Raw genomic sequence first — 25,176 nt, forward strand, 5'->3', positions numbered from 1 at the left:
CTGCAGTCTCTTTAATTAAAGACTGAACCTGACTGTTCGTAAAAATGGATGGTAAAATGAATATCATAATAAACAATAATGTTCAAAATGTATATTTTAAAAATATATTATACCAGTATATACCATATACCATTATAATTATATGTATACCAGAATAAATATGTTTTTACAAAGTAATATGGTTAATATGCCCAACATAATATCTTCCAATCCAATCAGAATTTAGAGTCAGAAACATTATCCTGGAAGTTTTTTTTACTTCTTAAACATTTGTTAAGTGAATAAAATAAAGCAAGTGTCATAAATATTGGTATGCAATTTTGTGCTCTTCTGCAGAGGTAACGTCGACCATAGACTACTAGCAATAAGCTCAGAAGCACATTAGCAATTCATCAAAAAAGCAAATGTCATTCTGCAGCAAATGTCTAGGGAAATATTTAGCATTTGATTCTCAGTTCTGATTGCATTGTTATTGATTTTTAATTTTCTCTGCACTGCTTGGGACAGACATAACAGATCATTGCAGTTTTGAACTGTCAGTCAGTTGAGGCACTCTGTCTGGGGGCCAGTGAAGACAGACAGAGTTTCTCTCTTTCTTCCTGTCTTCACACGGCTCTCAGAAAGTGAGATCCAGCCCTTGAGGCCCGCAAAGAGCCTCCTCAGCCCTTTTCTCATTGCCCGGTATCGCTTGAAAAGACAGCTTTTTTTGTTGTTTTTTTTCCTCTCCTTGAAAATGAATAGCCCTATTAATCCATCCTCCACTGACCATTCTGAAAAAGAGGGAAAACGAGAAAGATGGCTTGAATTGTATGTTTGTAAAGTTTATTTTTTCATACTCATTTTTTTTTTTTTATCAATCCCTTTCACATGAGACAAGAAATGTAGCTCTTTGTGGTCCATTGCCCATTTAATGAGATCAATTAATTTATCGATAAGGTCCTTCCTTTACTCAGCTCTTTCTGTCTGTCTCCAATTAGTAAATGGTTTGGCTTTGACATCTAGAAACCGCACATACTCATTAATATCTCTGTCCCTTCATGCATGCACAACAGGCATTTAATGTGGCTGGAACAGCAGATCTGGTCCTGTAAAACCCCATGATCCTGTGCAATGATACCGGCCTTTAAGGATCTAATTTAGCAGTGCCCAAAGCAATTCTTGTCCTCATACTGCACACAGGACGTTTCTTTCAAGTGGGTAAATTATTATGGGTGTCTTAGCACGAGTCTATGTTTAATGTATGAGTAGATAGTAGTTTATTATCTGGCGCTTATTGAATCATTTCCATTTCGCAGTCTTTCCCGCTTTCGAATGCCAAACAGATTGTGAAAGTCACAATGTCTGCATAGCCAACACGAGCATAATGGTGCTAGTAACACAGAGAGTGAGACAAGTACAACAACAAACATGGAAAGATATGATGGGCATGAGAAAGATATGATGGGCGTGAGAAAGAAAGAAAGAAAGAATGAAAGAAAGAAGGAGGAAGGAAGGGAGGGAGGGAAGGAAGATCTGTAGCCTAAAGGCAGAGACAGCAATTAAAAGTAAATGGATCCCAGGGCCCTGTTTCAGATAGGCTAACAGAATTCTGCCTATTCTTAGAAGCCATCCTCAGAGAAGGTTTGAGCTGAGAATTTTCCATGCGTGATGAACTGTGGAAACCAACAAAAGCCCCATTACCAGGAGAGGGATTTAGCCTCGTCTTGCATTAGAAAGAGAGAGAGAAAAGAAGCCCTTAGTCAAATGGAATACATTAAAGAAAATTCCCTGTGTCATAGAAATAAAAACTTGAAGCCAAATGACGGTGCTCTCATTATCTACAAGCCAAGAGCTCCAGTGGGACATATTCACAGAGCAAATTACAGACCAGAGAAAAAGATTTTCCAATATTCTAATGTGCAATTTGACGGTGACTCAGAAATGTTTGCGTTAATTTAAGGTTATGATATTCGAGTTGAGCCGCATTTGCTAGTTATCTTTTTTGTGCCATTCTGTGAGGGTAAATGTCAGGATAAATGTTTATATTAATATCATTTTAGCTTAAGCCGTCTGTACTTCTTCTTACCTTTACAAGAGAAAGATAAGATGGTACACTATCTGCGTATGTGTATGTGTGATGTACAGAGCTTTATTGTATAATATATTGGGAAATTTCCAATGGCTGGTTCTGCTGTCCTCTCCATTCTACTCATATTTCCACATAAAAAAGTGATGAAAAGTTGTCAGAGTGCATTATGGGATACCAGCATTGGGAAAATACATTCTTATCTTCTTGTAGCAGCCAGTATGTACTTAATCCATGTCCTGATAGAGTTAAGATAGAACAAGAAGCTTCTACGGTAAGTAATACTACTTCCTGTTACTGCGGGAACCATATCACCTTGGTGAATAAATTCAAAAAGGGTGAACAACTAACAGATTTGTGTGTGTTTTGTCAAAGTCCAAACTGCTGCCCATCCTATCAGGGCATTTTATTCTGAAAGACTTTGCACACAGATTACAAATATTCATTTGCTGGCCACTCTGATGTCTTGCATGTAAATTTGTGCATGTTCACCCATTTAGTTAGACTGTAATTTGCTGATGTTTTAGTAAATTTTAGAAAAACAGCAGCAATGCACAAAAAAAAAAAAAAAAAAAAACTTTTAAAAACTCACACTGATGAGGGAGAGAGCCGTCTGTCAGTCCGCATTCATTCTGTGGCCGGGAAACACTACTGTCAGGCTGATTATGGCTGCGTCTCATTTCGGAGGCTGCATCCTCCGGAAGTTGCATTTGAAGGCTGCATATATCATTAAGGATGTCTTATTTAAGAAAAGTAACCATATTAAAATTGACTGTTATTCTTTGTGATATTTAAAATACTATAATTATTTTTTTACTTTGCAATTTAACGGTTACTTTCCTTAAATAAGTCTTCCCAGATGACGTATGCAGCCTTACAATGCGACCTCCGGAGGACGCATCCTCCAAAATGAGACACAGCTGAATAAAATAATTAATTAAATATAACTGAATTAGTTATATCTAATTTGCCATTTACATTACATTCTTCTTATTAGCCTATTAGGCCTATTATTATTAAGATACTTTTATTATTAAATTAATATTACAATTAATTTACATTAATTAATGCAGCATCAGATGCCAAAATCTCTGTCAGTGTTTACTTTCACTTTCTAGTGAATCAACATAGATTAAGATTTACTGCATAACTCTTATGCAAAGTTTGCACATTGCTTGTGTGATATCGATTGGCTTGCTTTCCTGTTTTTTTTAAACAAATATTTACATAAAATATTGCGAAAATATCTAGTCACCCAACCCACCCACCCTTGAGTTTGTGTCTGGGGGCTGTGGATTTGCACTATGCCACTGGACTCTGTCTGTTAGTTAGCCTACTGCCTGCTCATTTTTGCCCAGGCCCACCCAAAAATAAAATTCTGGCTATGCCACTTTTTGCTCTTAACAGACCTGCAGTTTTGTATCACTAGTGCAGTGTCCGATCTCAGAGCATATAAGCCCTGCCTGCATGAGGCATGCCACGTCTGGCTTGTGCTGTCCTGTAGTTTATTAAAGGTTTATTCAATCTGAACATGTCACGTGTCCACATTGCATCAAAATGTGACACTGCACTCCCTTGGGTCCACACCAACATGCCCACCAAGGGAGAAATTGATAGAATGAATGGTTCTCGACATGATAAAAATGCAAACAGACAGACAGACACACAGAGATTCCTGCCTTTATTAGAGAGAAGAATATGTTCAGCCCCTTTCGTTCGAAGCTTTGAATATTTGGTGTGTATTACTACCGAAGCTAAAAAAAAAAAAAAAAGGTATTCGGACCAGCCCTAACTATAACATGACAAGTTGTCAGCTGGTGCAACAGTAGATAATGCTTCAGGTCACAGCATTAAAATGTATAAGCATTCTATTTATAGACCAGTGTCAATATGAATGCAAAGACAGTCTCCAAACCTTATGCAACAGCACAGCCACTGACGCACAAAGCAGAGCAGCTAATAAAGCATAATACCATTTACTATGCCCTTCTGAAAGTATATTTTTGTTCCAACAACTGTTTGTAGAACAAAAATATAATTTCCACACTTCAGCCTTGATCGTGGGTTTCCCTGTAATCCATTTTCTAACCTAAAACCCCAGAATTTTTAAGGCCATTTTCTCTTCTGGGACAGGCAAAGGGATGGGTCAGAACACACAGACATACAGTCATTCTGAAGGCCCACCGGAGCAAGCAGAGGTTAAGTGCCTTGCTCGAGGCCTCGGACAAGGGGGAGACCCTTCAGTAGTATTCGAATCCAGCTGTTTTCATTCATGATGCCAAGCCACCAAACAGCTGGCAGTGCACAGACATGGACAGTTATGATTCAACCCTTGCAATCAATGCTACACAAAAGTAGTGATAGAAGAGAAAAAAAGTCATAAACCTGAACAAAAGTCTAAAATCAAGAATATGGTGAAGAATATAACACAAAATATGTTTCTGCTGGACTTCCAAAGAGCTGAACTGTCAAAGCATTCTTTTATTGTCTCAAGTCTTACATTTCTATTCTAGAGGGTTGTACTTATGTCTGACTAAGATTGATAATTCCATCAGATTTGTTCACCTTTTGCTCTTATACAGAGCAGACACTTCATTGAGATTGATTTCTATCAGCTCTTCAACTCGGCTAAAAAAGAAAACAAATAAATATATCAATCACATGGCACAGTTCAGATGATTAACAGCTCTATAGAAAAGTAATTAGTTTTCCAATAGTGTTAAAATGCAAATATTTGCCTCAGTCCATTCATGAAAGTCAGCACTTTTGAAAAGCTGCTTTGTGGCTGGTTTTGTGCAATCTCTCAGCATGAATTCGGCATGAATAAACTATTTGATTAAAGTCGAATGTCACCATTTGTCTGAGACTACACTGTATTGGCAGGAGCCTTTTCCCCTCGGCTTTCATCGAGACGCACATTTAAATATGAGAGGAGGCATATTGTAGCTGACAGCACACTCAAATCTCACTGAAATGTCAATGCTAAGCCACTTGAGGAATGGCACCGCTCTGAGAGAAGGCTGATGAACCAAAATGTCTTCCATCAATCCCTGAGCTCTACAATATCACGCAGAAATATGCAGGAAAAGGTCAGAATTATATATCAAAACATAAATAAAGCGGTGTCACTTTATAGAATAATGAAAGCTTGAGTAATGCTGCAATGGGACAATCTTCAGCTGAAAGCCATTATGATTTTTTAACCACAATCTAGTTTTCTTTCTGTAACTGTGTAATTGTTTCATTTTCCTTATTTAAAACAGCTCTCTGTCATTCAGTTCTTCTTTCTAGGATGTATAATATCACACGATGAAAGGAGAGGTCTTCTGAGGCTGTTGCATTAGTGAGGAGTGTCTCTCTCTGAATTGTGTCAAGTCATAAACTGTTTGAATTATATCTAACTGTAAATCTGTAAACCATTGCCAAATTTGTTTCAATGTTCTTTTATAGTGATGCATGAGGTCTTCTTTTTTTTTTTTTACTAGGGATGTCCCCTAATAATCAACTAATCGTTAGTCGACCAGAAGAAGCTTGGTCGAAAAAAATTGTATTAGTCACAGAAAATGAAAAGAATAATCCACAGGCGAAGTCACGCAGTCCTGACTAACAGATTGTTAACGTCTTGTCTATGGTAACACAGTACATCGGGCAGGACATCCAAACGCTCGCCTATCATTCATCGACTTCAAAATGGCTTATCTGAAATATGTAAGTATTAGCAATTTTACATGGCCGCTCAATCTAATGTTAATCTACAGAAACGTGCCCTGTTCAAGTGTGTGTGTTGAGTGTGGAAGCTGAACATCATCGCTAACTGCAAGACAGATGTAGGTGCCTGTGCGCTCACTTCCTCTTAAAATACTCCCAAATTTTTGGTCATACAGATAAATATCAATATATCTATATCTATATTGATTTAAATGGTTTATTAATAAATGTGTGATAGTCGGCTAATGCTTCAAATGAACGACTTGAACGAGTTAACCAGGAGAATCTTAAGTTGAGCACAACCCTATTTTTTCCTCTAACTGGCTACATTGAGAGCTAGAGAGTTCAAATCCAATATCGAGGGGCAAGTGTGGAAAGAAAATTCAGAGCATGATGAGTGTGAACATGGAGAAAATTGGGAAGCAAGGTGATAGAAATGGCTGATAGCAGTGACCAGGCTGGAGCCGTTTGATTTAAGGCTAAAGATAGTGGTGGCACAGACCAAAGCAGCATTTTAGGCAGGTCTTAAATTTATTCTAGCAATTACTGGCAGGCAGCGAAGAGACCTGGGCAGAAGTGTAAAATGAGAGAATTTCTAGAGGTTAAATATGAGGGCAATGGTCTGGATACGCCAAAAGCTTAAGGTGGTGAGTATTTATTATGAAATGCTAGAGAGATTTTCTTAAAAATGTTGAGATGTTGAGAAAGAGAATGAGACATACAGATTGTATGAGTTGTTCTGGTGTAAACTGAGTACAAAGCACCATCCCACTAGTGATCCCACTAGCACAATGTGTGGTATACGTCCTCAACTGACTTGCCATGACATGTTATCCAAGTCTATCCAAGTCTTTTTTGCATTAGCTCCACAGTTTTAGACAACAAAAGCAGAAAACATTCAGAGACAAATAGCACTGTCTACAGCACAGATTCCGCTTAAAGAGCGTCTGAGCAGACGTTTTTATGTGGTTTAGGGCATGAGGGTCAAGTTTTTGCCATAGAGAAGGTCATCACCCATAGCATTATAAAAGCTTTTCACAAATGGATCTGTCCAGCTTTCTGCACTTCAGATTGCAGGGTAAAGCATCGGTCTCTCCAGTGCTTGGATTTTTTTCAGCCCGGAGCAGGTTCGCTGTCTGCCTGCGATGGCTGTTACAGGTCTAATCAGAGGAAACAGCCTATACTAGCCTCAGAGAGGGAGAGAGAGAAGCCCATGGCCAGCCTGAGTAGAAATCAATTACGGAGGATTGAGCTCTTGTATAAAGAACACTAATGGCAATAGCCGGAAATAAAAGAATGATTACAGACATCATAAAAACTGTTATTGGCATAATCGGTATATCTATGTAATGTCTGCTGCCAATTTATGGCTAACAGCTCAGAAATTGATCAGCCTCGATGCACTGGCAGAAAACCGAGTGGGTTTCAAGGCTGGACAATGGCAATTTATGTTGCTTGACAACAAGGGGGCCTGATCACCTAGAGATACCAGAAAATGTTTCACATTAAATATTTTGTGTAAACTTGGCCTAAGAATCTACTCAACTGTTAAAACAGGTTTGTCACACCTAGGAACTATATTTCTATTATAACTGCCACAGACATTTTATAAGTACAAAGTAATATTGGGGCCAGGGATGAAGGAAGGCATGACCACAGTGCGTGCTGTTTGTCAGTCATCTGTTATTGCAATAATAACTGACTGGTGTGCTGGGGTGAAATTATGTGTCATTTTTTTTTTTACTTCGGGCCCTTGGGAAACCAGAGAGCCAAGCTATATTGTGACAGTGACCCTCCAAAATGGATAACAGCCCTTGCTCTAACCTTGAGAATCTATCAGAGAGAGTCAGCATTTTCAAAAGTGCCTCCCAGATATGGCTCTGAATAATGTATCCTATGAATAAAACACATTAGCGACAAAACATACTGAATAATTCACTTTTCACTCCCTGCAAGCCAGATATTAGGTCCTCTGTCACTCAGCGGACTCTCATTGGACTGTCCCACAACACTCGTTATTTTCACCTCTTAAATACTGTAAACAGAATCTCACACGCTCTCTGAACATGTAGTAAAACTTCAGCTAATGCGCATAAGAGCCTTTCAAAACACACATACAGACAAGCAAATGTAACACTGATAACCACTAACTAACCTCTAATACTGAAGGCCAGCTGTGAGTTTCAAAGAAACGCGTGTAAAGGCACAAATGATTTTTCTAATTAAAAACACAGACTTGCCCATAAAAGATGTACAGCTCACCTCCTCAAAAGAAAGACATATTTTTAAGTGCGCCTTTCATCCATCTTCCTCTCTCTCTCTTCTTCTACCTCTAACTCTTTTCTAGTTCTCATTTTCAATACTAATGACAGACGGCATTTTGTCCACAAAGACCTAATGAAGGCTTTCACCACAGCCGAAACGAGAAAATTAACCATATAAACCATATAAGTGGACACCATTTACACGGACACAAATGTGACGTTAACTGAGGTTTCAGCTGCACCACTCCTTATTAGCAGTTCTAATGGCGTAAATGAATGAAAATTACTTTGTCAGTTATTTGTAAGCGTCTTCATTGATACCGGTTGTAGATTATGCAGATCCATCCCACATTCTCAAAACTGTTTAACCTCAGTTATAGTCTGCATGCCATTTCAGCACCATGAATGTATTTGCATTAATCAAATGTAAAGCACATTACAAATGATATGAAATAAGATGAAGCCACAACAAGTAGTAAATACACTGTGGTCGAAATTATAAGATTCATTCACTTACCAGGGTGCAGTAGGTCTCTGGTGGGTCTCCACAAGTGATGTTGGGTGGGTCAAGAAACACTTTTAGGTACTTGGTCATGTCCGCGGCTTCGGGCTGACAGGCCATGTAATACCAGGTCGGGCCTTCATCCGTGTAGCCATGTGACTTGCACAGGTCGTAGTGTCCCCAGGTTGTGGGATAGTGCTGTGTGGCCACACACACAGTCAGCCATGATGCCTGCAGTGTCAAGAGCAGCGGGAAATGCATGGCTGTTTCCTTTATTTGGGCCGCCCCTCTAATAGACTATTCACTGTGATGTAAAGTATCCTCCTGCTCCCTTCCTCTCAAAGATTCATGAGAGAATGAGAGATAGAGAAAGAGGGAACGTAGAGGAGGATCTGGGTCTGGTTTACAAAATAATCCAACTTTTGCTGAACGTGAGACCGAAGAGGGGCAGCAGCATACCAGCTTCGCTTTAGACACTGAAAGTTCGTCAAGGATGATGCTTCTATCTCCACCTCTGGTCTTTATTGTGTCCGCTGGGAAGGGGCAAGGTCGGGGTGCCAGCAGAGATGAGAGAAGTGGAGGGAGAGAAAACGAAGTGATCGGTCGGGCTGGAGAGAGAGCAAGGCTTCTGACACTGATGAATCGACTCTCTGGCTGGATGTTGACTGACGGCCGTCTCAGCTTTGCCTTCTGTCAATCATCCTCTATTGCAGCTTGGCATCTGCACTCTGCACAGAAAAATGAGAGAGGTGATGGTGAATATCTCTTAGGGGATAGAGTTTGACAGCAAAGGGAAATTAGCACTCCGACTCCTATGAGGTGGTGCCAGTCAGGTGTCTGGTGTGCGTCATGAGAAATATCGGATATCTAAAAGGCCATCAAAGAAAACGTGATCTTGAGAGCTTTCGTGCATTCACTTCTAGCATTACCCATACTCCCCTGCAGACCCGTTCTCTTCCACTGTAGCTACACTCAAAATGCTCTTTTGATACTGAATATAGACTGACAGCTACATGTAACACTAAATGAAATTAGAGGACGTAGAGGGTTCAGGTCAGAATTCAGAGAATAAGTGCAAAGCTGATGATTGCTTGGATGCCTTTTGTATGGGAATTGATGAAATTGTGAATAGGAAGCAAGCTCACAAGGTTACTCTCACAAAAGTTACTATAGAAACACGCTATCTGCTGCTCAGCAGCAAGCTGAAGTCACTTTGGAGCCCCTAAAGGAGGCCTGTAAACTTCTTCTCTAAGGAGATAATAATGTGAAACGCACAACATTTAATGCTTTTTCCTGTTATTCTAAATATTTCACAGTATGCGCTGCACATAGAAACCTCCACCACTGATGCTTGACTGAATGTTTAAACACATAATTAGAGAAGGGTTGATCTGAACTTGAAAACACCCCTACTGTATTAGATTGAAATTATTACGTCAGCAAGTAACCTTTCTAGCTTAACATTTATATTTAGGTGGAGATGAAGATGCTTTTTAGCTAAAGCTGACATTATTTATGGATTCCTATGGTCACACATTTCTTTTATCTTCACTTTCATGATTCTACTGTAATGAACAGATATTTCAACTGAGTTCATCCAGAATCATCAACTCATTCTCTGGGGTCTTTGAATGGTAGGTCTGAAAATACAAAGCTGCAACAAGTAATGACATTTGCAGAAAAAAACTCTTATAAAAAAATCTGTTGTGCTTTAGAACAGTAAAATGATGCACTGAAAAAAAAATACATAAGAGAAATGCAACATAAAAGAAAGTATGAGGAAAAAAAGACAGAAAGTAAAAAAAATATGAATAACATATCTATGGTTCATTTAATTTTTTGTTTTATTTAGTTTGATACTAATACTACAGTAAACTGCATAGTTTACACTGATTATGCTCAATAAGCTGACAAAAATAATTCTAAACAACTTACGTTTTAACATCAGATCAACTCCTAGAATGTTGTATGTTGTCCACACTTTTCTTTGCATATAAAAACAGTTAAGCTAATGCATAGTTCTATTCACATCAGGTTTTCAACAACAAGGTCTTTACCAAAATGAAGAAACGTGAAATTGTTAGCATTCCCCTTTCATTCCAATGACTTTGTCTTCAAAAACTGAATTGTAAGCTCTGTCCTCCAAAACAAAAAGTATTTTGGCAATATTACAGGAAAAAAAAAATGTTATTTTGCCAGAATATAAGGTTATTGAATGGTCATCAATGAAAATATAGATTTATTGATTTAAATGCAATTAAAAAAATTTTTTTAGCCCATTTCTGACAGTTATCAGTGCTTTGTTGTACATTTAAATGTGCTCACTGTCACAACATCAAAATATATTTTTTTCAGATGATCTGTATACCCATCATGTAATGTGTATGAAATATCCAATATCAGTTATTTGTTAGATTCATTCAGTGAGTAACCCTTTGGCTGTCTGCTAAGAGCAATCAATACGGAGCAGTTAGAGTTGTCCACTTAAGTTTTGCAAAACCGCAGTTTCTGCACAGCACAGCTACAAAATGAAGAGAGAGCAAAGGTTGCCAGTTCCCCCTGATGGAGGCTGGCAGGGGATAATTGACGACAACCTACCAAACGTTCTCAAAGAGGGGGCCAGGAGCATTTTAGTGCTTGTTAATCAGTCTGTCCAGTCAATACAGATGCTGACCCCACACTCATCCCGTCACCAGTCCAACATTGATCAATTAACCTTGTGAGCCCCAAACGAGGTGGGGCAGGGAGTCAGATCACAGCGCAGTCCCGCAGCAGATCTCCTTCAGACGGGAGCTCTTTTCTCACCAGAGCAAAGCTCATGCAAATTGTAGTGCAGAAAGGATCATTTGCACAATTGCTGTCACTGTAATATCACAGAACAGGGAGTTGAGTGTGGTCCTCTGTAATAGAGCATAATCTCCAATTAGAAAAACATGGAGCATGAAATCTCATTCTGACTGTTGACCAAAGCTGCCTAAATAAAAGGGCGTTTGGTGCCAGTGGATGAAAGAGTTCATCATAACTGAAATATTTTAGGATCAGAGATATACTTAAAGTTTGAAAAGCACAGATTAGTCATATTAGCTGTAATGAAAGACAGACCAAAACCATGCCTTCAAAATATGCATTAGGGAGAATAAAAGAAAAAACAACACTGAATGAAAGAACATCAATCAGCCTATTTATTTCACTGCTTAATTTAGACATTTAACCTACGGATTAATCCAAATTAATACAAGCAGAATTGGAAAAGGTCAGTTTTTTATGAATCCTATAGTATGGCCATGTCCTATTAAAACTCATCACATCCATCAAAGTGACCGTTATCCAGAACTATGGATGGAGGGCATGATTAGATCCTCCAGATTTAATAAGGACAGAGTGAGGAGACAGGGCAGGACAGAAGGAGACAGCAGGAGAGATAAAAAGAGTAGGTGGGATACACCTCTTAACAGCTGTAATGTTGAGGGCGGGGGACAAAAAATGTAGAAACTCTTGGCATGCAGCTCTCGATGGCACGAAATTCATACGAGACACTGAGGAAGGGAATGGAGAGAGAAAGACGAGGGACGAGGGAGGAAAAGAGGACAGTGTAATGAGCCATTAGAGATACAGGGAGGATAAGTGTCTAGGGCACATTAAAGATCACACAAGCCCGCTTGTTATCACTTTCCATGATCCATATACGAGTCCTCTTAATTATTCTGCGCTGCCTCCGGTGATGTGGCTGGCACAGAGCGCAGGATGCATTATGACACAGAGCGGGTGATTTGAGGCAGGTCACCTCATCTAACATCTATTTTGTTAAACACGGGACCCTGATGAAGGGATTCACAAACAATCTCATCGTTTAATCCCACTATTACAGGGAAGTTAAATGCATCATCTGCTGGGGGCCTAGTTTAGCATGCAGGGAAAAGAATAAGCATAGTTATATGGTAATTTTTATGAGTACTGTGGAAATCAATCAATCAGTCTGTCTGTCTATTTATCTACATAGCAGTGAAAACAAGCAAATCAGCAACAATATAGGTGCTATTTGGTAATTTAAAATGAATTGTTTTATTAATCATTAACATTGATTTTAGCTGTTCCAACAGATAGAATATGATAATCATGATGATAAAATATATAACATATACAAATATTAGGTAACACTTTTTATGAAGCCTGTACTTATAATACATTATAAGGGTATTCATAAGACATTATAATGAATGCATGATGCATTATAAAAATAAAAATAAAAAACTTAATATATGTTAAGTTTAAGAGTATGATTATTTATATCACACAATGAACACCATATTAAATCTACTTCATTTACAGCGTAATGGACTGTATCATATCTTGACATTATTTAAGATCTGATGCACAGTATCTTACTACAGCTTGAGAGTGGTTAGATTTTGAGTGTTATTTGAATATTTCCTGTGGAGCTAATTATAATTCATTGATGTGAGCTTAATACTCCAACTGACAAACAATGCAATGTTTTATATGGTTATATTTTATTTTGATGGTCCCCTTAATCAATCGACTGTAAGCAATTTTGCAAATGAATGCCAACTAACTCTCATTAGAGTATTAGTTATTAGTAAGGTCGAGAATGGTAGAATCTAGTATGGTAGAATAAGCTTATGTACTTGCAAATACTCATTTCAGTTTATCTGTTGATGTACCATTAAAATAAAGTGTTAGCATATATTTACAGTAGCAGACATACTAATACTCTATGACTCTAATGACTAGTGGCTAGTTGACATGTAGTTGCAGAGTTACATATCAGCAGCTGTCTAAAGGGATACCATCAAAATAATCAAACGGATATTACAATAAAAACAGTTCAAAGCAAATGTGTCATATTACACATTCATCTGATCTGATATCTGATCTTATGGCTGTTTGGGAGAAGAAAAAAAACCAAATGTTATTATTATTATTATTATTATTACTACTTACAAGTGGTCCTTGACCGGATAGCATAAGACAAAACGGCAAGATTCTTATAACACATTATAACTATGAGGAATAGAATCAATTTTAGAAGTGGATGCAACATTCATTGTGTTCTAAATCGTCATACTCTTAAAAGCTATAACCAGAAATAAGTAATTATTATAATATATTAAAACTGTTTTTTTGACTATTCATGAGATGTTACAACATATTATACGTTTTTTAATATGCATTATGCATTCATTATAGTTACTTAAGAATATCCTTATAATGTATTATAAATATGGGCTTCATAGAAGATACCAATTATTAATTTGCAAACCTAGAAATAGTCTAAGTGTGTGTAGCATTCCACTGCCATTTTGAGACTTTTTTTTTTTACACTTTACTAATTCAGAATTGTCTCTTATCATCTTGTTACTGAAATGCTTACATTCATTTTCTATTCTGTAATATATATACACATGCAATATATATATTATAGAATATAAATATGCATTTAAGAACGAGAGCTTTACCAGTAAGCCACATGCTAATATTTTATTTAAACCAATAAAAAGTTTACAGATTTCACATGACCTTTACAGGTCTATGGATAGTGGATCAGTTTTCCTCATCCACTTTATGCTGTGAAGCACATCCTTCCCTTTCTTGGTGTCCACTTCGATCTTATCCCCTGGGCTGCTGAAGCAAAACGTCATGTCTAAACCTCATAGGTGCTTCAGCCCCACCATCTTCTATCCCAAAATCCTTTTTCCGGTCGCCACATTTCTCTCTTTGTCATTCACTTCTCAGGCTGTGATAGAGAGGGAGGTGCAGTGCTCGATGAGATCTGCGCTCTCGGGATTTCAGTGCACGCCTGCACAGGATCAGTGATTCTACCATAAACAGCCTGCCAATATGACAGGTCTCATAAATAAACATTGAGTGCAGCAGGGAGTGAGTATGTTTTCCCTAAACATGACAGCCCAACACATACACCCACAGAGTCTGATGATCTCTGCTCTAATCCAGACTTATCCACAGCACTACCATCCACTCCTCCATGTCACCTCTTCTAATATTCAGGTGCAAAAACTTTCTTTTATCATAATGTGTGGCAATTGCAAGCAGAAGATGGCTGCTTGTGACTCAGCCTGTCAGTAGGAGGAAAAATCAAAGCACAGGTTTGTCTACACTCCATGAGTGCTACTGAACCTGGCAGACCTCCTATCCCATAATGCAATCTGATTGTCTGCAGTAGACAGGTCCCTGGCCTCGGAAGAAAGGGATCTCCCTAAGCGCAGCTGCTAAGCCGAGCTTGACTTCTCCCTCGCTTGCTCTTCATTCTCTTTTTCTTTCTCTCCTCTGCATGTTCTGCCACTTTCTGTTCATGTGTGAAGGCACAGTCCACTTGACAGGGCGACTCTCAACTCTAGCAATGCCATTTGTGTCGTGCAGCTTAGCTTCAGGGGTTTGTTTCTCAATCTCCACTCACAAAGGCCCCTATAAGGCTTGTGTTGTCACAGACCTTTCCCCTACAATCCCCACTCCGCTCAAGACATCACCCTCCACTGCCAAGCGCACACTTTGCTGCGACATTGGAACATGTTATGCATTATTAAATATACTTTTCCTAAAAGGCTGCTGTGGCATTCAGTTTTCGTCGCGATATGTCAGACTGCTCAAAATATCCCACTGGAGAACGAAGCTTGAAATCATTATCTTGGGATGTTGAGAATAATTTTGCACTGAACAGAAAGCTCACAGCTCAAGTGCATGCTATTATTTTTTCTTCCCTGCTACTTTCATGATTGCTGCTAAATCTCAGATATAATGTCATAAACCTCTGATGATGATTGATACTTACAATTTCCCACTCACCATATGAATATTGTGTGAGAAAAAAAGACTCAAACAAAACCTCTACCCTATGATAATGACAAATGGCACTGATTATTCTCAAAAGTTTCATGCAATAATCTATTCTAGTATCTTTCTATCTATCCTTTGTAGATGTTTTTATTTTTTTATTTTTTTTATGAACAACAACATTTTAGATTATTAATGCATAATGGCTGTAAATGTATAAAAGCTGCATGCATATATAAAAATATAGAAATTAGACTAAACTTTAAGTATTTATTGTCAACTTGTTCAGATCAAATCTGTTTAATATAATTTCAAACAAGCAACCTGAGTTGCACACACACTCTGTCTAGAGAGAGAGAGAGAGAGAGAGAGAGAGAGAGAGAGAGAAACCTTATGAGGAAACAAAGAAATACAAAAACCAACCAAAGTCTATAATTATTAATTCAGTTTGATGTTTGCAGTAAACTTGCATGCGAAATTGAAATTACACTAATATTACTCCAGCAGCATTTGTTAAACACTATTTAAAGCAGCTACTGAGTAAATTAATTCTCAGAGAGTTTGTTTTAAAATTCTATTCAACAAAATGGCCTACTTTGATGGATTTAAACAAATTAGAGAATATCAGGTAAGAGTTAATCGTGCGTGAAAGCAACCTGGACATAGAAAGACAAGGGGATTATTGCCGCAAGGGGGCGCTTCCATTCGCAGTCTCTCATAGGAAAGTCCACTCTCCAAGGTGCTGAATTCATATTCGATTCGCATTAATTTTCTACTGGCATATTACAAATACGCATTCCAGGTATTTTTCCATGTGTCGGTGTCCTATTAAAGAGGCTCAGCACTAGGCAATAAACCACACAGCATTGTGAATGAATTTGGCTAAGGAAAGTTAAAGCTGCAGCGAAATCATATAACTAGATTCCATTAGTAAATTATTAACTAACGTATGGCGCACACATTCACACAAACCAACCGAAACTTAAAAAGGAAACGGAATACTCACGTTAATGAGATTCACTCTCGATGTGAAGGGTCCCGCGGAGGGCTGGGTGTTCAACAAGTCATGAATGACCACAGAGGATCCTCTTAAAGACGGCTTGTTAATCTTAATGTGATGAGTTCGGGGGAAAAACGGAATCCCCACCACCTCCACCCGAACTAGACGGGCTGACTAAACACAGCGATTGAAAGGGGTCTCGCGGCACGTCAATCTTTTCTTAAGTCGCGTGCCACATCTCTCTAGTGCAAGACGTTACCAAAGCGGAAATTTCTGAGGTAACGTTAAACTTCAAAGGAAATGTTTTCAGTGGCCCTAAAATGAGTATAAATTCAGCCTCTGCGTGTGTCCCAAACAGTTTAAACTCATAAATCCCACAATGTATCCTCCTTCATCGTGTTTTCTTATGTGAGTCTCATAACAATCGCCTGCCAGCAACCGTCCTCACTAAACTTTAAATAGCGAAGGGTCCGTTCTTCCTGATAGCTTTTTTCGATAGCCCTAAATCCAAAAAAAAAAAAAAAAACAAGAGACTCCCTTCTTGTTTGCAGGGATAACGACCAACGTTATTTTTGCAATATTTTCACTATTTCCTCGACGTTTTACACATGAGCGAGATACGAATCGCACCAATTAGACTCGCGCGCAATGATATAATCCTCACGCGTATATACCGCGAGTGTTCGGCGGGAAATGATGGCTGGCGAAGATTACGCACTTGGACACTCCACACACACTCTTTGCTTTTACACATCCACTCAACCCTCACTGTTTTCTGCTCATCCTCTCCCCCCTCTCTCTCTCTCTCTTCCAGCAGTTTAAAACTCAGATGGGACTTCAGCAAAGACACAAACGGGACAGAAAACAGTCCTTCTTTTTGTATTCTAACAAATGGTGGGGGAGATGGGTTACCAATAGTTGATAATTTCTCTCTGATGTAAGGATCTCTTCATTGTAAATACTTAGTAGGATATGCCATCCACAGGGTCCTAAAGGTAGCATTTACTTAAAACATATATTGAAGCTTCTATTTAGGGTGATGGTCAATATAATGCATTATCTAGATTCAACAAGAATATCATGCTGATACATCAATTATAGCTGCATTTTTTTTCCATAAAAAAACGTCTGATGTATAATTTCACATAATATATTTCCCTAATACAATTAATTATATCAACTAACTAAAATGATCAATATTAATATTAGTAATAATATTTAAAAAATTAAAAGTAATTTATTTACTTAAATTACTATATTTACTAAGAAAAAAGTTTGTTATGTTTAAAATAAAAGCAAATCAAAATCAAATAATTGAAGTTTCATTTAACACAAATCAGATCATCTCACATATCAGAAATAAATGTAAAAATACCTTTATAGTTATACTGAGAGGAGCATGGCTTGGAAATGTTGTACATTTTAGCTATCAAAGTGACCGGGCAATGTCTACAAAACAGAATAAAGTCACATCAATTAACTGTTAGAAACAATAAAGCAAAGCCATCACTGTTTGGAAAAGTTAAAGTGACTTTGATGCATTGCAAAAACACAAATTATTTTCAGGATAATGTTCCAGCCTATAAACAAGTGTACAAAGCCAAAGTGTGTCTTGTTTTTTTTTTTTTTTTTTTTTTTGCAAGCAACAGCTTAATTTCCACCAGTAGCTAAGTTCATGTATCCTATCGGTATGCCATTAATTAATGACACTTAAAATATGGAAAGCATAATATTTATGAAGATACCAATACCATGAAGTGTGAATACTTCATAAACTAGGGTTGCAACTCTACTGGTTCGTTATTGAGCAGTGAGGGCTAAATACGTATAAAGAAAGAGCTAGTGATAATCATTCATCTCATAAAGAGGCAAGGAGTTCAAGATCTGCTCATTTATGTAATTGCTGTCAGAAATCCTTTTTATGGAGAACCAATAAACTAGAATAGTGCGTGACATCATACACTCAAAGCATACTAGAGATTAAAGTAAAGAAACATTATTTTTTTGCATCTTACAAAAATAGTTTTACACCAGCAAGGTCCATTGCCAAAGCCATAAACAAAAAGAGACACATGTGCGCAAAAGCGCATGGTAGATTTTACGCACTGCAGGCGAAAGATAATAAACCACCCATTTAGAAAAATAAATAAATAAAACATAGCAGTTTCGTAGATCATAACACTCGTATTAGATTAGCGTATCAGATAAGCTATATTCAAATAATGCTTCAAGAAACCCGGCAAATACCTAACGCACATCAAAAGTTTGGGCGAGACGCACACATTAACCACGCATGCATTGAGATATAAAGTCCTCAGTGATCTCACCTTCACTCGAAAGCTTCACTCTATAGCGTCAATCCCGAACGGTGCGATGAGATCTCATGTTGCACACAGATATTTGACGGGTTTCAATCGGGACATCTTGGAGACGCGCAGGTGCGGAGCTGAACTCAGAGGCGACCACTCCTGTCCTCGGCTCCGGTAGAATGGTGGTCTCATCGAAGGCATAAATGGCACTTCAGCCAGTCAAACAACTCAGCAAACAAATGCGACGGCGGAGAAACACTTTTCCGGCTTAGTGCTAGGTTTTGGTGAAACCTTATTTCCTCGGGGTGGATGTGACAGATGAGATGCCTTGGGAAGGTGGGATTATATTCAACATGTGGTGGATAGTCGTGGGTGTAAAATAGTGATATATATATATATATATATATATATATATATATATATATATATATATATATATATAACTTCACGGGAAAAAAAAATACATTAAGCACAGGTTGCTTATATACATATATATATAAAATACTGTCAAAAGTGTCCAAAGTTATTTTAACTTTTTTTTATTTATTATAAAATACACTTTTTTGTTTGTTTGTTTTTTTTTTCATTTGAAAACTGCACATTCAGAAATTGAAGAATGCTGTATGTTCTAAAAAAGCTGTCCTCAAGCTATTTAAAAAAATACAAATAAAATGTTCACCCCCAAAAAATAAATAAATAAATAAAAAATTCACCCCAAAAAATGTATTTCTGTGACTTGTCTCTGATTCGCACCTGCACATCTAAATTAGTGATTGAAAAGCAAGATACATTTTCTGTCACGGACCATTTAACCTAAAAGTGGCCAGTCATTAGTTCAGACAGGAAGGTCAAGGCGCTGATATGAAAGCCTAAATGCTGCTTGTCTGCATTAAAGAAAATTGAAGATGACTGCATAGACTACTGAATAATTCATGTGAACAAAATGAACTATAAACCACTTTCAGGGTGACCAAAAATCCGTTAAGCTTATCGCCATCATGTAAGTCAATCAAATAAGGCCATTATACACACACTTTCAAAATCCATAGATATCCTTCCTTCACAGAGGGGCCACATCCGTTGAATGTGTTTACCTTTTCATATTCCACACAGCCGTGCATCTTAAAATCTATCGTAAAGTTCAATAGCTTGCTGGCGCTGCAATTGACATGGACAGACAATCACATGACTGCAGCAGCCAGCAGGAGATGCAGCCTGTGTTTCCTTCAGTGCTGTCATACCTTTCAGTTATCTGAGAATTGATGACTGCCTCTCATGTGGCTCATCACTGTCTCTCACATCTGAGAAGAGTATTGGGTTTCATCTGTTCTGTCCAGCGCATATCTATCACATGGTAAGATATATGAAGAGAGATCACTATGAAGTGAGATGTTTCCACAGATTGTTTAACCCTTATATAAACAATAACACTTCAAAATCTAGTTTTTGTTTTTGTTTTTTTCATATATTTTCTTTTATTGTGATCTTTATGCCTACTGGATAACTCATAATCAATACAATAGCCTTTAATTTTTTAAGACATTAATTGATGGATTGGAGTTGTGTGGATTCAGTTTTACAATGCTACACTTCTCCAAATCTGTTCTGAAAAAGAAACAAACTCATCTACGTCTTGAATGTCCTGTCAATTGTCTTATTTGCCCAGACTGAAAAAAAATGGTGCACAAAATAATTTTGAAGTAGAAAAACTATAATTTTCTTGCAAAAAGATAAAACTACAACAACAACAAAATTACATTGGAATTGGTAATATAAACTAAGAATATATATATATATATATATATATATATATATATATATATATATATATATATATATATATATATATATATATATATATATACACACACATACATACAATTTAATTTATTTATTCCCAAAATGGAAAGAAGGCCATTCAAGTTCAGAATTAAACTATGTGGAGTAGATGATGACAAAATTTTAATTCAGAACTATCCATTCAGCTTTCAAAATTCTCAGTGTCTTCAAATTCTAGTCAAAGCACATGACATTTAAACATAAACCTCTGCTAAAAATGACACGCACTGTAAAGAAAAATGGTCACATAACAGTGCATTTTTAAGACTGAAATAGTACATAAAGCCTTCTGGTGAAACGTATGTGACAAAGCCTTATTCACATGTGTTTTAAGCCTGAGACTTTTCAACACATTTAAAACTGAGCACCATAATCATGAATTTTCATATTCAAGTTTACTGACATGGAAATATTCACAGCAGCAGATGATGTTCCTCTAAAACTGATCTCATCAAAACATAAAAAACACAAAGCCTCCAAATCTACCGTAAACATAACCCAACAAAATTAAAATTTGTTTTTAGCTGCCGTTCATTAAATCTAGTGCCTTTTAAGGACTGTGCGAGGGTAGATATCTCTCCATGAGAGACCTTCTGTCACTGTGGCTTATTTTAGTATGTTAATGAAAGCAAACCGGCCTGCTAATGATAATGATGACAAATTGTCACTTGGCCATGAAGATCCGCCCAGTGCCGTGGGATCTGGTCTTCTAAATTAGGATTTGTCAATAACATGCTGCCAATTTGTCTTCTCACAAATCAAAAATATTGGTTACTGTAACTGGCAGGCGGCAAATGATTTCTCCTGGTTTATTTACAGTATCATCATTAACATACCAGGGGGATGTATTGGATAAAATGATATGCCTTTGTGGATAAAACTCATTGAGGCTGTCTAGGAGACAGAGACACAGCTCTGATTTAATTTGCTCCTTACTGACTACACAGCTATTAATAGCAAGATTCAATTAGATGGAAATGCATTTAATTTTTAAATATGGGAAGATTTTTTTTGATCTACGGGTATTAAATGCAATACATAAAATCAAGTGTGGCTCTGAAAGCGTGTTAATGACACAGTGCTCCAATTAATCATGACATAACAACATGAGCTTGCATAAATACAAAGAAAATGAGTGTACTTATCACTCCTGGGGATTTCGAGGATTGGTAACTGCCTGCATCTGAACTGCATTCAATGATAATCCAAATCACAGTTAATAACACGATTAATGATGATTGGGTCAATAGGTAATTGAGCTTAAGCTTATACATACAACAACTAAGAAATCAGCTTTGAATGGACTCCGAGGCCACAAATGTCCACCTGATCAGGCCGTATAAAATTCCAATCAGTCATGACTTTGCATGGTGTCTATGTTAAGATTGAGAAAAAGTAATGCACCATTTAGGACCTAGCCTTCATGAAATGTGTTTAGGCAACTTTAATGTAAATTGCATATTGGTAAAAGCAGTGTTTATCACTATAAATAAATGAGCATGGACAGAATACACCTTAGGCTCTATGGCAGCAAATGGACTTCCAACAATGTCCTTATACTGACTCTCCATACTGGACTCCACACTCTCTCCATTCCTCTCACTAGGGAAATAACTAAAAATAAATAACGGCCACATCTCTATTTAACTTCTAAATACTGATCAGGAATAGAAAAGTTTTTGGAGAGCTTTTTCTGTTCACCTATCACATAGTCCACACGGATGCATATATGTCTAGAATTCTCCTCGGAGGGATACAAACTGATCTCCCCCTCGACTTTAGTGTCCTGCATCACATCCACAGCATCATCCAAATACAGAACAGCCTGTTTCCAGTGAGTCTCAGGCTTGAACGGAGACGTGGAGAGCACCAGGGCCTTCTCGTCAGCGGGGAAAGTCACCGAGAACCACACGCAAAAGGCGTGGATGGAGGACGAGCCGAAGCACCGGCAGCTGAATACGCCCCTCACATCTCTGAGCTGCTCCAGCGTGACCGTGTTCAAATCCAGCTCGGCAAACTTGCACGGATGGGAGAGCACATCCTCCACCGTCACCGGATTCACAGTGATGTCTTTGTTCATGATGCACTTCCTGGCAAAGTCGGTCATGCAGGACATGTCCACGCCGTACTGTGCTTTGACGGTGCTCCAGAAATTCAATCTGCCCTCCACCACCAGATCGTTTATGGGAGCTATGTAAAGATCCGCCCGGGACGGTAATATAAGGCCGCCGGGTTTGAGCCACTTATCCCTGGCGAAGATCACGGAGTTCAGCATGGATTCGTGGAGGAGCGCGTAGCCCATCCATTCGCTGACAATCACATCCACCTGTTCGGCCAGTTCGATCGTTTCTAGTGCGGCTTTAATGACTTCGATTGTGTCCTCCATCTGATTCAGTTTTACGATCCTCACAGCCTGTTCGGCGATCGAGCTCGCCTCGACTGCATAAACCTTCCTGGCACCCGCTTGTGCACAGAATAAGCTCAGGACGCCGGTACCGGCTCCCACATCAAGCACCACTTTCCCTTCTATTGACTTACTGTTTTTTAAAATACCCATTCTGTAGGTGTTAGTGCGCACTGTGTCTGCAATCATCTCTTCGTGAATGGTGACATCGGAGTAGCTGTCAAAGTAAACGTAATCCTCTGTACTCCTATCTAATTTTCTTTTCTTGGTACCGTGCTGGGACATTTTCCACAAGTTTGCCATGCGTCTTTAATATTCCCAAAGTAACTTCCGTATCCGAGACGCAATTTGAAAGGCATCATGGGAGATGTAGTTTTTAAATACGCCAGTGCGATTCGGAAAGATCGATAGTCAGTTCTGAAATGAACTCCACTTCCCACGAGCGTCAAGAAATTCTTACTTTAACTAGAACGTATCTTTTTTTTTTTTTTTTGTCAAAAACAAACAAACACTTTTAATTGTTCTTGAATAATTTAGTTAAATGTGATAACCTTCCCAAAATAACATGTGGAGACAACTCTCATGTCACAATGCATTATAGCTATTATGAAAAAGCAATTTATTTTAGGTGTTTGGTTAACCTGAGTTAAATAGGCTATAATTATTGTTGTCTATTAACAATATTTAATAAGAGGTGGGGGAGGTAGATATCTGATAATTATTTAAGGTGACGAAGAACATACAATTCCAAATTCGGTAGTTACTGTTCCAGGCCTATGCAAAGTATGTTTGTCACAATATATCCATGTGGTTATTTAAGTTAATGCTGCATGCTGGCCCACACAAATAAGTGGATTAAGCCTGATAAATAAATAAATAAAATAATATCGTTTTTTTTTTTTTTTTTTTTTTTTACAGTGAGTGTCTATGCTGTCTGCCAGTTTGGCAGTAGTTCCAGGGCAGCTGTTTAAACTGACTGTGTCCAGCTGTAGCTGTACTAACATAACACCATGGCTCCGTCTGAGCCGAACCACATTTTCAACCATGACGGATAGCATGATCTGCTTTTAACCTTAATAAAATAGCACTGCCTCTCCCTCGGCCGTCACTCTCTCCACACACGCTAAGGGCTACACACTGACAGCAGGCTATTCCTCTTGAATACAGTGTGTTTTATGATTTTTTCTTCCTCTTCTTTATCTATGGTGATAAATGTTCACGGATGGATTATGAGATCTGGCCTTTTTTCAGTATTGTCCTCAAGTTGAACTCACAGAGTAAGGAGAAGTCAAAGGAAAAGGATGCACATTGGTTATCTTCATATGACACATATACACATTTCTATTAAAGAAAAAATAAAATATCATATAGAGATAATTAAGTACATATGTGAATGCATTACAGCACAGAAAATAATGGTTGTAGTGAATTGCATGAAACAGTTGGCATGAAATGAAATGTTCTATATTCTTAATGCATGTAGATCTTATTTTGAACATTTTAGCCATGTACTGTATATGTAATAAAATATATATATATATTAAAAAATGTCTATATTAAAGCTCAATTTCACCACCAAATCAAAACCTGCCCTCGTTGAATATCTGTTTCACTTGAAAATAAGGACGTCAACAAATTATATAGGAAACATCCTCCTTTTTAAAACCTGGCAGTGGTATTTATTTTTATATTTGCATTTGCATAGTCCCCTCCCCCCCGACCTGCAACCAACTTTTGGGTGGCGACCCAGCAGCTGTAGACAAATGTATTAAAATATGGTGTTTTGCAAAATTCTTTTGCACTGTTAGTCTCTTTTTCCATATCTCCCTTGGGTAGTTTTGAGTCCTTGATTCGATAACACACAATTTAAACAAAATCAACATCCTCTGAATGTTTTTACACACTCGGAAATGATTGGAAAATAAAAAAGAAAACCTGTGTGTTTGCACAGACATCGGCACCTGATCTCGCTTTAATTAAAATTGCACATCACTGTTTGCCCATCTAAAGCACAGCCTCTGAGCTGATTGGAAGGGGATGGACTGGCAACGAAGGAAGAGACTTTGCTCAGTGGTCCTGAAACATGTCTGGAAAGCCTGAGATAATTTCAGAGCCGAGAGATGGTGGCTTCTGCAAAGGGAAGAAACTGGTTGTTCAAGCATGAGTGTAACAGCGGGAAAGCAAATCACTTTGGACAATGAAGGATGTCCTGAAAACATTTGATAACACAGCTCAAGCTGATTTTTCCTGGGTGGCTCATGTTGATTCCAATCCA

At 37.9% G+C, this 25,176-nt stretch overlaps 2 protein-coding genes across 6 annotated transcripts in view; both read right to left on the reverse strand.

Moving 5' to 3' along the window:
• Positions 1-18,982, reverse strand: part of ntng1a (netrin g1a) — an 85,739-nt gene extending 66,757 nt beyond the window's left edge. For 2 of the 5 annotated variants that reach the window (XM_052596431.1, XM_052596430.1), the window contains exons 1-2: positions 18,677-18,982; positions 8,555-9,267 (exon numbers count right to left, since the gene is read on the reverse strand). In XM_052596431.1, the coding sequence (XP_052452391.1) occupies positions 8,555-8,800 (246 nt within the window). In that variant the 5' untranslated portion in view covers positions 8,801-9,267; positions 18,677-18,982. Of the gene's footprint in view, positions 1-8,554; positions 9,268-16,355; positions 17,145-18,676 lie in introns of those variants that run through there. The other 3 variants (XM_052596433.1, XM_052596432.1, XM_052596429.1) reach the window with 2 other exon arrangements.
• A 1,891-nt stretch (positions 18,983-20,873) lies between these two features.
• On the reverse strand, positions 20,874-23,251 carry LOC128012876 (protein arginine N-methyltransferase 6-like). Its single transcript, XM_052595447.1, has one exon. The coding sequence runs from the start codon at positions 23,202-23,204 to the stop codon at positions 22,137-22,139; it is 1,068 nt and encodes a 355-aa protein (XP_052451407.1). The 5' UTR covers positions 23,205-23,251; the 3' UTR covers positions 20,874-22,136.
• Positions 23,252-25,176: the final 1,925 nt, after the last annotated feature.

Source organism: Carassius gibelio, chromosome B24 (assembly GCF_023724105.1).
Source record: "Carassius gibelio isolate Cgi1373 ecotype wild population from Czech Republic chromosome B24, carGib1.2-hapl.c, whole genome shotgun sequence".
Classification (NCBI taxonomy): domain Eukaryota; kingdom Metazoa; phylum Chordata; class Actinopteri; order Cypriniformes; family Cyprinidae; genus Carassius; species Carassius gibelio.

What these genes read in the sequence shown, in the direction of transcription:
- LOC128012876 (XM_052595447.1), bottom strand. Translation starts at nt 23,204, where the DNA reads ATGGCAAACTTGTGGAAAATGTCCCAGCACGGTACCAAGAAAAGAAAA.